This window comes from Malurus melanocephalus, unplaced genomic scaffold, assembly GCF_030028575.1.
Source record: "Malurus melanocephalus ecotype Western Australia unplaced genomic scaffold, MMel_1.1 scaffold_256, whole genome shotgun sequence".
Classification (NCBI taxonomy): domain Eukaryota; kingdom Metazoa; phylum Chordata; class Aves; order Passeriformes; family Maluridae; genus Malurus; species Malurus melanocephalus.
Window position 1 is genome coordinate 618318 of NW_026623488.1, and position 18818 is coordinate 637135.

General features: G+C 35.9%; 1 protein-coding gene across 2 annotated transcripts in view; it reads right to left on the minus strand.

The window, feature by feature from the left end:
- SLC4A7 (solute carrier family 4 member 7) overlaps positions 1 to 18818 on the minus strand; it is a 93742-nt gene that overhangs the window by 36446 nt on the left and 38478 nt on the right. Inside the window, exons 4-8 of one of the 2 annotated variants that reach the window (XM_057375716.1) lie at positions 10044 to 10187; positions 7656 to 7791; positions 6486 to 6646; positions 4145 to 4333; positions 1022 to 1390 (exon numbers count right to left, since the gene is read on the minus strand). In XM_057375716.1, coding sequence (XP_057231699.1) covers positions 1022 to 1390; positions 4145 to 4333; positions 6486 to 6646; positions 7656 to 7791; positions 10044 to 10187 — 999 coding nt within the window. The remainder of the gene's footprint in view (positions 1 to 1021; positions 1391 to 4144; positions 4334 to 6485; positions 6647 to 7655; positions 7792 to 10043; positions 10188 to 18818) is intronic. The other variant, XM_057375714.1, reaches the window with a different exon arrangement.

Sequence of the window (18818 nt, forward strand, 5' to 3'; positions counted from 1 at the left end):
ACAGCAGACAAACCTCCAGGCTAGATTTTGGCAAGACAAATTTCTAGGAAGGGGAGGAAGAGCCTGAAGGCTAAGCAAGATGATCCCCGATTAAAAAGATGATCTGCCAAGAAGAATTGTTATGTTTCTAAACAGGTGATAATTTTGGAAAAGCAAAGTAATTATACTAGTATGTATGAAGAATGCACAAGTTAGGAAACTTTTACTAAAAGCTTTTCAAGAAARGATGGCAAGTTCTAACAGTTTCGTTCAACTTATCTATACACCTACACACCTTTTTTACATATAAAGAATAGCTTTGCAGATAACAAAATAATAAACTGCTGAGCTGTGACTAACTACTGTCTCCAATTCTGCATACCAAACACAAGAAAACACTAATGGAGTGTCTGATGCTGAAGCTGTGCACTAATGGGAACCATCCAGAAACAGCTGCAGCTAACTGAACCTGACAATTTCATCTGTTAACTACTACTAGTTTTAACAGAAATGGTTTTCAAAACACAAAATAAAAAAAAAAAAATAACCCATTTGAAGACTTCATTGTACAACTAAACTGAATACCACTCATAATTATATCCTTCCTAATTCTTCTCATATTCACCTCTAATAATTGACCATGTTTTCAGCTGTATCTATCTCAAGGTATCAAACACTATTTTAAAACATTAACTCAACCACTGACAAAACCAAAACAAAACTTGCTATGGACTGTAGGTGAGTGAAAGGAAAAGGCCACCATTTTTGACATTTTCTTATATATTAGATTTTAAAAACATATTCCTTTTTAATTACACAAATGAATGTTAATTAAAGAATTTTTTGTTTGCTTTAGTTAAAAGCTAAAAAGTTAAAAATGCCAAACAAGAAGACAGTCACAACTGATAAGAAACAAACATGCAGGCAGAGGTAATAGTTCTCATATTTCTTTGTGCCCAAGTTATGTGCCAAAAACATTGCAATGCAAGTGATCCAGATGCAGAGAGCATCACACATGGACAGCTTAAATTTCAATAGTTGCCTGGTGTTTTGCCAATATTTTCCTCTGTCTTCTTTTCCTGGCTTTCCTGCACTTCTAAGTCCTCCTCAGGTGGGTGGATTACTACTGAAGGAATATCATCACTGGCAGATGACACCAGCAATTCCTTGCCCTGAAGTGGACTTGGCTGGACCCATGAGCTTGGCGGGACACTGCAGGTAGGGCTGGAGGGTGGTGTGTTTTGAGGGGTAGTTACGGGGGTTGTACACCTTGAGGCTGCCGGGGTCCCAGCTCTCGAAGAAGGAAGRAGGTAACTGAGAAGAACTGACAAACGGTTGTCTCCTCTCAGGGAAAGATTTGAGGCAGAGAGACCTGTTCGCAAAGAGTGGCGGGAGGCTGAAAGGCCTTCCCCTGAGATAAAACAAATGGAACACCATGAGGCTTACAAAAGGGATAAATTATATTATATTAAACCAAACCAAAACAAACCCACATAGATACAAATATGCATTAACAACTTATATAGTAAATTGCAAGCTTTATGGGCCAAAGTGTCATACTCATGCAAGTGAGATAAAAGACAAGCAAATCTGATTACAGACATTAGAAAAGTCAGAAATTACTGAGGAGTACTAATTAGAATGTAAAAGATCTGAGGGAGAAGATATCTTAGAGTAAGATTTGTTAATTTAAAAAAAATTTATCTCTTGAAATTGATCTCAATTTCTTCTAGAATTTCTTATTCCAAATTGCATACCAGCTACTTTTAATCCATCCAAAAAACAAACTAAAAAATCATTAGCAACCAAAACATTACATGACTTCAGTTAACTCTATCCATTATACAAGGAATTGTTAATTTTTAAAAAGTGAGCATGACAAAACATACCTAAATGTGCTAAATGCAACTATCCTTCAATAAAAGTCTTTTTTTTTTACTGAGAATTTTCCCAGGCAGCTGTAGTCTAAYGTATATTTTTGAAGAGGACACAAAAATGAGATACTGAGTCCCTTCTCCATATCCTCTTGCTATGATTTGCTTTACCAATAGCTCCATATGCCTAAAATCAAACATTTCTCCAAAATCCCTTGATATTTTCCTWGCTCTAGTTTTCATGTCCCACTAATTTCACATGAAGAGAACATAATCTTGTGATAGTTCCCTCAGACTGCAGTTTGTAATGGATTTCAGTTCTTCCTTAAGCAAGAAGAGAAAATGTTTACACTTATATTAGTGCTTCCATTGAAAGGTTTAGAGATACCATTTCTCCCATTTGCTACAAACACTGTTCCTGGGACAGTCAGTTTCCTTAAAAACATTACTGATGACTTATAATACAAAATCCAAAACATGCTGGTTTCATGTACCATGCCATCAAGCAAGGAAACAGCAAACTAGACAGGTTTACTCTCATATTTATACCAAGCACTACAGAGACAACTAAGTTGAACAGCCCAGAATAATTAATAAACAGAAGATGCAGAAAGCATGCCTAGGTAAAGATCACATGCATTCCCCTCCCCCAAAATAATGAAAAGAGTGGATCCTACAGATACAAACCTGATTTAAGAAAAATGCMTGAAAACTCAACTATTAAAATATCAAAACTGCAGAGCAGTAAAAGTAAAGAAAACAAGAGCAACAGAGCAGATTTGGTTGATTTTGTCCACATYAGTCACTGCAGTAATAACTAGACTTTCATCAGTATACCTGTGATAAATCATGAACATGAGATGTCCTAACACATACCCTCAAGGAGCCTAAGTAGCATTATGCAGATATGCATGTTTGATTTACCAGTTTATTAAAGGGTTACCATAGGATTATGAAGAGAAACGTAAATCAGTATATGCTGACAAGGAGTTCATCACATTAGACTGGTTTCTTATTTAAGCATATATCCCATAGTCTCTTGTGGAAAGGGTATTAAGAATAAAATGCCCTGAAAAATGGAAGTGATACATGAAAGGTAACTGACAAGAAAGAGATCTCAAACACAAAATTCACAGAATTACTCCTGGGGATACAAGTGTTCCGAGGATGGGCAAAACCAAGTCCATGTGTGTGAAATTTTCATGTTTGCTGAACAAAACATCAGTCGGGAGTTACAGACGACATAACACTCTTAGATAAATTAGCTGCACTTTCGTTCTTGAAAAAAAAATTCTGCAACTAACAGGGAAATATTTAAGCATATATCATATATTCACTGGCTAACAAAAACCATCAGCAAACTCAGGCATTCACTGGAGAATACTCCAGCCTACGTAGCTCCTAAGACGCACTTAACCAAGTAAAACATATTCTAAGCAATAAGGCATCTTTCAAGACAGAAAAGGAAGCTCACTTCAAGGATTGATTCATGAAATAAGTAGTGAGTTTTCACCAGACTAAAAAACCTCATTTGAAATTCTATGTGCCTTACTTAATGCAAGGCAAAAGAAAACCAAGAACAGAGACAAAAATAGAGACCCCATAAAAACCACAAGAATACAAGCAAACTGTTCTGTAGCAAATATTGCTATTTGGGCTTTGGAACTGGATGCCTAGAGTCAGGAACTGGTTCAAAAAAGATACAGCTTTTAAGAACATTGCTGATATATTCCTTGGGTTTGGGATTTTTGTTCCCGTTAGACCTTTCTCTGCAAATCAAGACAAAAATAAACAGTGTCCGAGCTAACAGTAGTATCTTCACCACTGGCTTAGCAACCTTCTTCTTGTCAAATGAATGCAACAACACTGGGTTAAAACAGAGTAATTATCAGCACTGCTGAACTCATACAACATGATCACTAAATCTCTTCTGCAAAGACTGTAAGCAAGTAGGATCCATCTGACAAACATATATTAYGCCACGATGCTGAAATTCCTCAAACATTGCACATTTTATTTAAGCATACACTAAAAAAAATTAGGACCAATGTAGGTCTATTACTATACTTCAAAATAATAGTGCATGCTTTGATACACAGGCAGGAATAGAATATTTGAGTAAATTTAAAAATATCATCCACAGCTACACACCACACACACWCTCACTGTTAGTTCTTTGCTCACCAAGAATGAAACACTTATCTGCTATTATCAGCTGACCTTTCCTTCATCTCCCAGTGAGAATACTGTTTACCAGGTTAGTATGAACTGGATGCTACAACTTATCTCACCATTTCGTTCAAGCAAGTGAGGGTCAGAATGTTTCTTGCCTATATCTGCGAAAGACCGAACCAGAGGAATCCGACTGCTGAATTTTTTCTCATTCTGATGATGGTGCCTCTTCAGAAGAGCCTCTCTCACATTCTCTCGTATGGATTCATCCAGCTGGCCAGAGGCAATCATGCTGTCCAAAACCATATCTACATAATAACAAAAGAACAAAGAAGAAAATTATATAGGCAGTTATTTAATCTCACSACACTCAAGCACTGAGGTTGCATAGAAAAAAAAATAAATCTATTTAAAAGAAAAATCTTTAGCAAAATCATCTTCAAGAATCCAAAGGAAATTTTCAAATGATGTCACTAAACAAGCAAATGTGAGAATAAGGAAAGCCCAGCCTGCAGATCCAAGAGAGAATATTTATTAGTAGCATCACTTCAGGAAATAAATTACTTAGTATCTTACAATGTATTGTCTTTTACTTCAACTTTCAATGGAAACTCACATTCAAAAGTAGTACTTATTTTATTCAACAAACCTACACTAGGAGTGAGTACAGAAAAAAAAACTCTATGGAAAACAGACTTAGACAGGCTTAACCTGATGTTCCCTACTTTTAAAAGTACACACAACTATACGAAAGTTGCTGTAGAATGAGGTGAATAACACAACTCCTGTCATCTTCAGATGCTCTAAGTTCCTGAGAATCTGTATCAAACCTCACGTGATTCACATGCTTTGGAAGAGGAAGTATAAAACAAAATCTAAGTATATCATCTAAAACTAACTACTCATTTTGAAACACCAAGTTTCAAAAGGGCATCTCAGMAGTATGCTCACATCAAGAAAGAAAGCCTACATATCAGGGAAAATATCTACTGTGGTTTCTTAGGGGTCCTTTCTTTAAACAATAAAAAATAAAATAATTTCATTTAAAAAAACCCCAACCTRCACAAAGCAACACAAACCTCCGTGACAAACTTTTAAATATATTTTGCCAGTTTTAACTAACGCATAGAGAATTTAACAGCATTGTTAAACTGAAATTGCATAGAATTTTTCACAATGAAAAATGTTAGGGCTCAGGATAGGGCTCTGTCCTTACTAACAGAACAACATGTAGCAAAGTGACTTTCAGTACAGTGCAGCTTCTTCCTCAGATCGCTGGTAAGACACAGCCTCTTGTTACAAAGGAACCTGTCACCCTCTCCCTCCTGTTATGAGTAAGAAAYCATAATGCCTACTGTGTATTCCTGGCTCATGGAAACAAAACACATTTGTATACCAAGCACTGCTAACCCACATGCTTYACAATGGTACCTAAAATTAACTTGAAACTAATTCATACAATCTCTTAGGGCATCCTAGTTCGAACTAAACTACCTGCTACTAAAGAGTGTTGGTTACACAGAATTAAGCAATTACTTTTCTTATGTACTAGGGTTATTGCTAAATTCAATTACTAAGAATAAAATTATAAACCAAAACATTACATTTATAAACAATGTATTGAACACTCTTGTTCAGTAAGTCAGGAAAATAGGAATACCAATTTCCTGAGTGAATTTCAAGGATTTCAAAACAAGAAGACATTTCAAGCGCTGTCAAAACACCTTGCCCTTCTCACACGTTGGTTGACCCTAAGTCTAGTAAGATTCCTGAGAAGGCATTTCACTGTGTGGTACCTGTAGCAAGAGATACCAGGAAGATTATGTAGAACTAATTCAAAGGCATTCAGACCAAGCAGACATATATAATTTATATACATGTGCATGTGTGTATATATGAGATACACACATATATATATATATATGTATATTAAAGTTTTCAAAACTACCTGTATAATATCCAAAATGACCATGTGATTAGTGAGGACACTCAACACAATAGGTCAAACAACATGTACAAAATTTATTTCTGCTCACCTCTTATAAAGGTGAAAAAAATACCAGATGTGCAACAATCAACTGCACTAATGGCATCAAGTTAACATCAGCCAAAATATGAKTAATAATTATGGTACTAAAGTGCACAAATAACTCCTAAAATGTTCTGGCAGATATTTACAATTCATCTGTAGAAACAAAGACAAAGAACATATTAAGGGATTAGAACATAAAGGCAARTTCTGGGCCTCATCCTAAAATACATACTCATCCAGTGTAGCTTTTTGTAAGTGAAGTTTGTAGGACCAATTCCTCATGACCAGATCAAGAAAGTGCAAGCAAGCATGCACATACCTGTTTCTTCAACACACTACTTTCAAGGACATAAAGACAACACCAAAAACACCTCAAGTTATTGATTAAAATTTAGGAATAAAATATTTAAAAAAAAATTTGCTGCAACCTGCTATCTCATCAAGTGTGTTTGCTCTCATGTCCAACATGACCGTCCCATTAAGAATGCAGCTCCGCAGTTCRAAGAGACTGTGCAGAGACAGAGTTGCTACATAAGGCTTGCTCCATCGATCACCACCRTCTTCAACATCCTCTTCAAACTTCAGCCACCTGAAAGGTATTCACATACATATGTTCATAATCCTCCTGGAAGGAAATTTTGGCAATCCCACTCTTCCATGTAGCCTTAGGCATGATACAGAAGAGGAAATTCCAGAAAATCATACCAGCTTTCATTTTCTTGACAGCCCAACTGATTAACATTYCTATCAGGCCTTAATAACCACACTCTACTGTTTTAGCTTTTACCCATTTTGTTTCTTTTGCCTTGACCAATATCTGTCTATTCACATGTTCTGGTGATGAACCTGGCAGTCTGMCTTGTTACCTGACTTGCATCTTCATCAGTATTTTAGGATTAGAAACCYGTCTGAAACATAGCATATAGCATGTTCAAGTCTGCTAAGAGTGCTAAACCAGACATTTATGAACTGGCAATACTAATATGTGAAACTGTAACTGATCTTGATTGCAAGTCACAGGCATTATGCAAATTGAACTTTTACAAAAGATAGCATGCAATGAGGTAGTTGGAAGTACTGAATGCAGAAGAATTCATCACAATGCCTATGTAGAAGGAAGCAAGTACCCCAGTCAAAAACAATCATGGCATCCAGTAATGTTCAGGCATGCAATTTGCCAAAAACTGATCAAATACTACACAAGAAAGACTTAATACACGATTTTCTTTATATTTGAGAAAAGATGATGCTAATATATTGGCAACGATATACTAAAGAGATTTTTGAGATCACCAATATCACACTCCATGGACAAATGCCCATTTTTATGAAACTCAGAACACTCCTACCTTTCACAATTTTGGTATAATCAATTTTAAGAAAGTGAACACACGACCTCAGACAGACTGAGGATCTCTTGAGAAACCACATTGATTCTTTCAGAGTTGGACRAAAAGAACTAAAGCTTTCATTTGCTGAGTATGAATTGAGTATACAACTCCTATAGGTAGTAAAGATTCTAACCCGAACCTGCCTTGCAGTTCTTTGAAATATAGTGACTATAAAAAATACCTTGAAACAATCTACTCCAAACATACCTAGCAGTTTCTCTCCATTCATATTCTTCTCCATCCCTGAAGCAAAGTTCATCCATTTCAGTGAAGAGATCATGAGGAATGTGTTCATCATCATCTTCAGTACCCAAGATAAACTGCACTCGTTGGGATGGTGTGTCTTGAAGAAAAGGAGAAACTGCACCATTAGAAGAATTCATACTTCTATTACATGAAACACTACATAACTGTAAAATCTCCTGTCCTCAGCTAGAAATATGCTGGACAACATTCTCTTTAAGATGGAAGAGGAACAAAAGAAACATATACATTTCTTTAAAAGAAGGCTCTCTGAAAATTTTGCAAATTTCTGAAAACAAAACATCTGGATGTTCATGTTTATGAAACTCAACTATTTTTGGYTCTTCTTAAGATTGGCAATATGAAAATGAGCATCAATAGGAAATCTGRCTAAAACAATTTAAAATTAATATACCAAAACACTAGAAACCTTGTTTTCATTTTGAGAAGAAATTAGTAATATCATCATGACACAAGACACTAAAGGAGGAAAAGTGAAAACAAAACAGGCTGATGGAAACAAACAGCCTTAATTACACATCAGTTGGCTGAGCAATTCTTTGAGACAGCCATCAGCCAGTACCCAGGCACTCACTGTTAGAGCAGCAGATTTTTCTGTGGTTTGTTACTGCTTATATAGGACAAAATTTTTTCATTGCGTGGTTGGAGCACTATGTATAAAGTAGCATAGCAAAACAGAAAACTATGCAGCTGCAGTGTCCAGAAAATATTTTAACTTCTCACAATATAATCCCTAAGGAACAGGCTCAATAATAATTTGCTAGAAAATTAAACTATCTTTGTCAATCCAGTAAATACTGGATTTCAATTGTTAAGAGCAAAACTTTAAAAAAGACACAAATAGAAAATGCATTACTTTAGAGATACTTTTAATACTTATACAAAGATTTTGTTTCAGCTCAAGCCAATTTTTGTATTACAAGTGTTCAATAACTCAATAACTTACTAATGGCAATGTTATCTCAAGGAAAGTCAGAGACAGAATATCTACGTAAATCTCAATTTTAAATATTTTTTTTAATTTTCTCAAGTTTTAAAAATGTTACTTTGTTCACTGAAACAGCACCCTCTGTTTCACCCTCTGAAACAGCTGTTAGATACGAACATGTACATAATACATATACAAAACTATATGCTTCTACTGTAGAAGGAAGGTGGCATTCTAGACTTAAATGTAAGAACCGAATTACTAACAAAGTTAATTCCAAACTGAATTTTGCTTTTGCATTGTTGTTCTGGTATGTATCACCATCCAGTAGCATAATTCTGAAATGTGCTCTTGAATGCCAACACCATTCATTATCAGTTAAGATCTCTAGCAGACTGTTTCCATCTCAAAACCCACATACCCTCCACAATCACCCCAAACCTGTGTATCCAATATACAGAATACAGAAGTGAATTTCTATCACTATTTTCAACTTACTACCACTTATTTCTTAAAAAACTGTACAGCAAGACACTACAAACAWAATGTCAATTAAAATAATTTATATTTGGGAGGAGAAGCCTTGAAGATGGTTGAAACCAAGAACCRTAGGARAATGGTAAAAGRAGATTTGACAAAGMATTTCCATTTGAAAATTCCTTTGTTTCAGGTACTGGACCCATGTWGAACATTCTGCTAGTCATAGAAAGGTAATAGTGAACAGCATGGTATCCACACYTAAATTCAAAAATTGCACTATAATTTGCCCATTCATGGAAGTTTAGGAATCAAGCGGACTTAGGGTCTTGAAGAAAAACTTTCTTCAAGTAGWAGAGTACTGCCAAATAATTTCATTTCAGAGAACAATATGACAAAACTGCCATCTCTTGAGGATAACAGGCAGGGCGGGGGGGGCAGTTGGTGATCCAAACCATAAACTTAGGAGGCAGTACAATTCCTTTACTAACAGACAGCAAGAAGGCTGAAGTAAATATTTAAATCAAATAAGATCATTGATCAAATTACCATGSCAAATGCTGCTTTTCACAGCTACATGCTTACTTTCAAAAATCAGAGGAAGAAGCATACACGACTACACAATCTGAAAAAAGGTGTCTARTTTAAATAACACAGATTTTCATGCTACAGGAGAGCATTACAAAGCTCTGGTCTAACCTATTCAGTGCAGGCTGCTGAACATTCATGCAGACAGCTGGACCAAGTCCAACAGCTTCTGACGTAGATAAAACACAACCACAAAATCCTTGTCTGATTGTACACAGAAAGACATTAATTACAGTGAGAATAAAAGAAATAGCACAAAACAAAYAACATTTAAGCAGAGTCACTACTACAAGTTTATTTTCAGGAGATACAAAGAACACACACAACAAATTTCTTACCATATGATGGAGATTCTCGGCCATCCTCTCGATCATTTTCTTTTTCTTTTTTTCTTCTATGGTGCCTGTGCCCACGATGTCTATGCCGTCGACGGCCTGGCTTTCCAAGTGGGACRTGAACTCCAATATACACAGCTCTGTGGCCTTTTTAAGAAAGTTTAAGAGGACACAMGTAAACAAAAAATTACCTAGTGCCCAAATTTAATATTTAAAGAAAAGGGTTTTAAGAGACAGAAATCCAAAAGCACTTGACAAAATTACTTTTAGCGAACTAACATGACCATTTCCTTTCTGTCCTTCCAGAGTGTCAAGGAACTAGAGCTAGACTCATTTCTCTGATAGATTAGGTCATATTCAGTTTAAAAATCTAGTTGTGAAACAAACAATACAGAAGTACAAGCTTGACCTGTAACACTGAAATAAGCTATTCGATAAACACAAGGCCACGGCAGAGAAATTACATGATGCTCCTTTTTGTTTTTGCAGGGATTCATATCAGGACAGTTGTTAGAATGCCAAAATAATCTTTGGCTTATTAACTTCATTAAGAAATTACCCCTTTGTTTAGAGTCTGCAAGTAGTTTTTTCTTCTTGAAAGAGCTGCCAATATTTTCTCAAGTAGCACATAACACATCTTGATGAAACTGATGTTCAATTACACCATTAATTTAGCATCAGAAACATAAGAGGAACTTGTGCATTGAAATGTAGGTCAACACTTCAAATCACTTACAGAGACATTACACTTTTTTTTTTCCTATTTCTAGAACTTTTTAATGAATTTAGGAGCCCGCCCTCAAATTAATACATGCTGTTCTTTAAAACAAGTACTTTCAACATCTTGTTTTTCTTTTGACCTTTCACATTAAGACAATACTAGCATCAACATCTTTGCAAAATTAATCAATMAACTGACTGTTACGAACATATGACTACCATGTCTCCTGTAATGGAGATAGCATATACAATAGTCTGTTTAATTCCTATTTAAGCAAACAATCTCAGGAAAAGACAAATTAACTATAACACTAAATGCTCTTTTTCATGGTGTTGAAGAGCTATTACAGAAGACTGAGATTAACCAAAGGAAAAGGAAGTGGTCTTCCTGCTCTCAGACAGATGCAAATTCAGCAAATTTACATTATGCAGGCGAGCTGTAGGAGCTGTGACTGTACACACACATGCCCATATATGTGTGCATAGCACACAYATACTAGATTAAAGATATTGGAAATTCCTGCTGATTACAGAGCTTTAAAGAAATAAACAGTGGTTGGACGTCAAACTTATTTCCCAAAAAAAAGAATCTCTAAGCCAAAAAAATACTGCTTCATAGTGCCATATGACTACAAATAGAAGCAAAAATCATTATCAACATAAGTAAGTTCAACATTTAATTAATTTAGTCTAAGATTCCTTTTCACATAACAAGCGCCAACTCGACACAATTCCAACACTAGTTTAATTAGAGTCAACTAACTGGCACTATTACCAAGTCTGAAATTAAGCATATTAAAAGCTATTTGTTTCCATGTAAGAGTGGGAAAGAGATTAATTTCTTGAAGCACTCATCAGTTCTATTTATAGAGRGAGACTTGTCTTTTGTGAGCTTCTTCCAACAACAATACCCAGCCCCTGCCCAGCAGCCTGACCTCTGCCCTCCACAACTGCTATGCACAATGCAATTCCCAGTGAAATTAATGCCAATGTAAAACCTAAACATAAATCAACGCACTTAGTCTATAATATGATATGGGGACATTGTTAACAATGGTCATGCTGTTGATGCCATCATGATACAATAATCTTATGCATAGGGAAAGCAAAAGCACGAGGTTCAAAAATAACTGCATTACTCACCACATCCCACTCAAAGCTGCAACTGAGTGAGCCACCACTCACTGCAAATGCTGTTACTATGCCTGTTAGGATTTCTGTTGTATTTTATATATTCAATTAGCAAGTATCAAACAACCGTTTATATATACACTTGGAACAGTTCTCTTCCMTGCCAAACTGTTGGATTTTTTGCAGGTAGTATTTCTTCCTAAGAGGAACTCTAGCATATGTCTAGTAATAGAGCATTTTATATAATTTCTTGTTTTAATATTGTTACTAAGACTGTTTTAAGCCTATGTTTTGATCACTGCACWAAAAAAAATACCAAACCTGCAGAAATCTGAAACTCATCAGGATTTTATTCCCTGAGAAAAAGGACTTCCATATTTTGTCTCTTGCTGTTTACACAAATTGGAGACAAAAATCCTTCACAGCTTTTCCAAGGATCTCCATCTGAAACAATACACCTTGCTACTGCAAAAATTGGCATTTGTAATAGTGTGCCCATTTCCATGGTCAAAGACCATCTTGCTGTACGGGGGAGAGGTGGAACAAGCACATGAGGAGTCTATCTCCTTTTACATAATTGCACTGAGAATTTYTTTTCTCTAGAAAAGTTTGGAGGAGAGCAGGTATGTTGCAAAGGGACAGCTAAAAGCTATAGAAAGCTGAGCTGAAAGAAGCAACAAATAAAAGGTGGTTTTAAACAACCTGTGTCGGTAGCAAATTGCTTTCCCACCCAAAATGCAGACCTCTCAGCTGTCACTAGCACTGAACCACAGAATCATGTCCAGATGACTGATACCTGCCTCAAGCACACCAAGTAGGCACCGACGAGTTAGGTCTCAACCCAGACAGCGAGCCCACAGCCTACAACATTCAATACTGCTTTTGAACTCCAGAAGGAAAATCTGGAGGAAGCACCTTCTCACTACTCAAACAAATGAGAGTCTCACAAAGACACAGAACAATCCAGCCATGGGTCGTCCTACCCTTCAGCCCACACTGCCCCAGAACTGATACTGTGTGACTATTTCCTCACATAGGCATGGTCTTGCAGGCAAATGTAAACCAYGAACACCTTCCCCACACCACTTCTGTATATACAAAGTGTTCAGACTGCTACACTTGCAACGGTATTTTGGGACTTATGTGAAATGTTGATGAGCAAGATGATTTTCAGTGTTTATTAAGTAAAATGAATCACAATCCAATGTAATCCTATCAGAATACAGTCAAGAAAGAACCTAATATTGACAAAGAGCCTGTGAATTTTTTTTTCATTTTCAGAGCAAGCAGTGGGTGTGGCAGTAAAATGGACTAACCAAGAAAAATTTACCTATTGCAAACAGCAGCTTGAGTGCACCTGACTGTTCCTTAAGAAAAAGGGCTCTTCATTCAATATCACAAACCAGAATGGTTTGACATCTCAATTACGACCTAGAAAATCGGGAATAACTGCTGCTGAGCATACTGCCATGATTACCCAAAAACGTGTTATAGGTATAATCAACTGCAAAGGTGGGACACAAGTACATAGTAAAAATTGAACAAACTTAACTTTTATTCTAATTCAGCAAAGCACTGAGAAACCTTCTAAAAATAAGACAGCTGCACTGAGTAGTTCTCTGTTTCTTTAAGTTTCATTATACAGGTAAGAGTAATAATGTTTACAGACAGATAGATAAAGATTTACTTATAAATACAGTTTACCAGGAAAAGCAAAACAGAACAAAAACATGGCTGGTTTTTTTTTTTTCTTCATTCCCAATGAATTGGGTGAAACAACTTAGATATCTTTCAGCTTGGCTAAAAAAACCAAGCCTAAATAAAATAAAAAAAACAGACTGCACGTAAGGCAATTCATATTAATCTCCACCAGTAGAAGTGATGGAGAGGAATTTAACTCTAMAATGACTGGGAGTCAAGTTTCTAGCATTGGGTGTTATTTTTAAAAGGGACACAACCTTTCACTTGAATATTGTTTTTAGAAGTTCAAAAGGTACATTATGTGACCTTCAAAGCTTTATTCACGTAAATGTCGGTAGCACAGTACCACTTCCAAGCAAAGCTTCTTACAGAATTACTATAAACCAATAATCAATAGCATTAGTAGACTGCCCAATACTAAATTTAGTAATACAAAGCTCAAGAGATAATTGCTCATTTTAATCCAATGTGACTTTATCCAAGCTTAGCTGTTCAAATCCACTGAGAGTATTTACTACTTAAGGCCTTTATCRATATGAAACAAACTTAAATGTTAGGAACTTGTAATGTGTCTCCATCACATGTCTGACTGCCAATCACATGGTTGGTCTCACTCCAAGTCAGCTTGTGTAAAGTCCTGTAACATTTACAGAAAAGAAAATGTCCCAAGTTCCCAAATTCTCTCCAGAGCTCCTACGAAAAAGGTAACAGAAGACYTCTGAACTCTGAGAGCGATCATAAACATGTATCCAAAAATGCCCTGCTGTTATAAGTTTTTAAATAAAATTCCACACAGAACCTTTTCTTTGGCTAGATGCCTTTTAAGCTGCATAGAAAGGACATTCTTCCCCATGTTAACAAGGAAAAGCAAGGAAATTCAAGTTTAGATCTATGTGGATTCTATGTTACTTACAAATTTTAACTAAGAGCGATCATGTATTAATGATGGACGTAAGGACCATCTGGAGGTGAGCTATCTGGTCCAAACTTTAAAGTACAGCCAACTTCAAAGCTGAAGCCATGGTTTTGATCCATTTAGTTAGCATGACAGCAATCCAAGCTTTTAGTATTTTTAAGGATATATATACTATACAGCCTATCTAGGCAATCTATACCAACCTACAGCAACACACTACCTGAAAAAAAAAAGGTCCTAACATTTAACCATCACTTCCAATACAGCATCTTATGTGTGATCCCCTCTCAGCCTTTCACAATGCACTAGGGTGACTCCATTTTCTCAGTAAGCTCCCAAGTCTGCTGAAGACTAAAACTTTGTGACAAGAATTTATAATTTGAAGATTTTCAGAAAAAGTTTAATCTGAAAATGTGTCATTTATTTTATGAAACCTTTCTTTACAGAAGCCTTTCTTTAATTAAATAATGTCACGATCTATGTTGTCCTAGCATGGAGCATTCCATTATGGAAAAACTGGAGTATCTGCCAGAGASATCCTAATCTGTTCTTAAAGATCATAAAATGGGGAAGCAGCCCAGATGTTTGATGTCTTAACGCACATCGCCAAATGCATTACCCTAGTAGGAAAGATCTGGAACACAGCATYTCATTCCTTGGTATTAATTTCCCTTACATCACAGAGAGTACTTGCATGCACAATAAGCTCAATGCAATCTACAAGCACAACTTCTTGCGACCTTTTCTGTCACAAGACTGCTCTGAAGGGAGAAGCACACAAATGGGAAAAAGTAGGAGGATGAAAGAAGTAAGAGTCAGAACAAAAGTGTCCTTTTTTTTTCCCTAAAAAACTTCACAGACCATAGGACTTCTCCAAATGTCCTCAGTTCTGGTAAAACTTAAGGAGCAAGAACAATCACTCTACACACACACACACACACACACACACTTATTTATAATGAAAAATCACTCAAGTCACTAATTCACTAAAAATACTTCTGCTATTCTAATTTTCTAATTAAAATAATGCCCTATGTCTGAAGGATACAATTAAATGCTCCAATTAGTATTGATAGTGAACTTCTTGGCATAAGAAACTAAGTATTTCAAAGCAAACAGCATTTTTCACTTACTTTATAAACTTTTCATTCATGTTCCCAAGCAACAGTCAAATTATTTTCTAAGGAATTAATATATCAAAAATGAATATAAAATATTTTAATATAATCTTYGTCTTCCAGGCATGACTAAGAATTGACTAAGAAGTCATTTAATTACCAAGGATTCTTCTAGGAAGGAACTATTTGACAAAAGCCATCCCTTGCTCTCCAAATTAAACATTTGAGATAAAATTTTCTAACCTAAACTRTATAAGAAGTAAAGAAAATTCTTTCACGGGATAGCCGTAACTGGAATTCAAAGGTTCTCCACAGTACAGAATATTTTAGAATACATTATACCTCGTAGGCTGCATTCTGAAATCTGCTGCTCCTATACTTAGCAATTAGGTATATCTGAGAATACACTTTTTATATTTGAACTGATGAAACTGAGACATGTAATCCCAAACTACAGTAAGCATACAGTTCTGGAAGAGTTTTCTCACTACATGACAAAAATTGGCATATTACGCTGACAGAAGYGGTAAATGCCAGATTTCTCATTACACCCAGAAGTGATATTTTTCTGACTTAAAACCAAATGAGTTTGTAGAGGCAGTCATRGAGAAAATCCACTGGATATTTCTATTTGACACAATCAACAATATTCAAGAAGGCATTATCTAATCACATTAGACATGCAGGTAGGAACAGTAATAGGAAAAGCTTAAAGCCGGGTGGCAGAGCCACACAGGGATTCTGGCACAGACTTCCACCTGTGGCTCACAGCCAGCACCAATCTTCCTCGACTGGGAAAGGAGCCAGCCCTTGGTAGCTGTGGGAGGGGGGACGAGTTGTCCCTACATTGCACAGCCAAGCCAGAGCAGAGCTGGGCCCCACACTTTATCTGAGCTGAGGATCTTTGGTCCAGCCTGTCTCTGCAGCAGAGCTCAGGAAAAAGGATACATATACATCATAATTTCAAAGAGTTGTTTCTGTTGGAGGAGAGATAACCAAGAAACAAGCAATTCAAGAGGAAGTYCCATTAAGATTCAAGACTAGCCCTTTGTCCACTAAAYACAACATAAAACCACGGAATGGTTTGGGTCAGAAGTGATCTTTAAGATCATCAGTTCCCACCCTGCTGGTAAAGACACAAAGCTTTCACATTCATAACACTGTTATTGTAAAGTATTTAATATGAAACTTTTATAAAGAAAGTTTTGTAACTTCATCAATGGCTCAAAAATACATTGTCATTATGAATTTTATCACACYCCTCTCTTGGACAAGTGCTTAAATGGACTGGTTTGCCAAATGCAGGTATTGATGTTTTAACATATCAAAAACATTACAGAAGGAATCTTGCTTTATATAAAAGTTACCCCTTTCTGAGAAAAACTCAAACTTTCTCTTTTTTTTTTAATTTTTTATTTTGTAATTTAAAAAAATAAATCTCATACTTTAAAAGCTTAAACTGTTRTGAAACACTAGCTGTGACTTTACAGTGGACTGTAAATAGAGAACTCATCCATTCAGATACAATTCTAATATCACACAAGGCACAGGTCARTTAATTTTTGGAACAACTARTTTTTAAGGGATTTTWAAAAAGCAGAAGTTATGAAAAGTCATYAAGAAGRAATATGTTGCAGAATCAAATAGTCTCCTATATCTTCTGCCTCTTCTCAAAAATTTTATATTCGAGTGATTTGGGACTATGAAGTTTACTGTAAGTTTTAAGTTTCAGTCGGTTCTGTTTAGTAAAACTTCAGGTTTATGACCATATTACTTTATTACTTTATGTATGTTTCAGATTATAAAACTACTATAGTTAGCAGTTAGCTGCCTTTTTGTAGTATTTCTGACACAGTCAGAACTAAAACATTACATACTGTTCTCTCAATAAAAGAAGTTTGGGAAAAAACATTAGGACACTGTTTATGTCAAACAGTTTTAAAAAGCTTTAAACTGCAAAACACTTGTAGAGCAAGTTTTCTACCAAGAYACACAATATTCACCTACAGAGGGGAAAAAATACAGAATTATTTGATTACCTGTCCTTGCCAACTAAGATTAAGTGAGAACCACAGCTCTTTTCTTAAACAAAAATWAAGGTTCATCAAGGTCTAAGAGATAATGGGGTCACCTAAAATGTAAACAYTACTTACACCTGCCACAGGATAATGTGAGAGTAGATAGCTATTAAACCATCTTAACTCTTGAAAGCTGGTGCTTGGATATATGCCACAGAAAACTAGTCTACCAAGACACACATTCCTGACCTCAAGATTGTTTCTGGAACAAAAACCTCTGTTATGTGTAAACTTCTTATCTTTGCTATGCCTGCTAAGAGTAACACAATATATCCCTTTTCCCTTAAATTGTATTTAGTAATGTATCCTTAAATCAAGGTTGAAAAGCAGCTACACATTCTAAAAGATGCGTCCTGGTAGTATCAAGCCTGACGTCTCAACASAAGTTTAAGACAGTTTTCCTTAAACATCATTTAACAGGTAATACCTTTTACAAGATCACATGAAATACCTCTGCCATTAATGTTCTTGCCTTACTTCCAGCTCCTGGCTTACTTTGTTATTACTCTCATTCATTGCAGCTCAAAGACCCTGGCATCAAGTTAAGAACATTAGGTGCTCTTAAAAAGGTTATTTTAAGATGTTATTCCCCTTTCTAGCTCTTCTGTAAACTGACATTTGTTAATTCAAAATAAAGCCTTACAGCTTCAGTAAAGCACAGTACCTTTATTTAGTACACACACAGTCTGCCCACAATTGCAGTTTACCATCTCTAACCAATCTTCTTTTACGAGAAGAGTGTTACGAAAGAAGCAGTCTGCGCCAACCTTTCTAACCTAAACACTGTCACTCCAGACAGGTACCACACTTTGCCATAAATAGAACAGTGAGAGCTTGAGAAGCTCCAAGTCCAAGATCTATTTTACCTTTTACCATTTGTTTCTCTTTTTATTAATATTTCATCACAACATTTCCAGAAAATGCAAGTATCMAATACTGACAACACCAATAAACCCTCCTTTTAGTATTATGTGCAAAACTATTCCTACCAAGCCTATCAACCTTGTTTGCACATGTTTTAAATTGGTTAAGTATCACCTATCCATGTGGGGTCTAAAAGGTGTGGTGCCTCACACCATAGCTGAACTWAATTCACAACTTGCTGCTTCTCCTT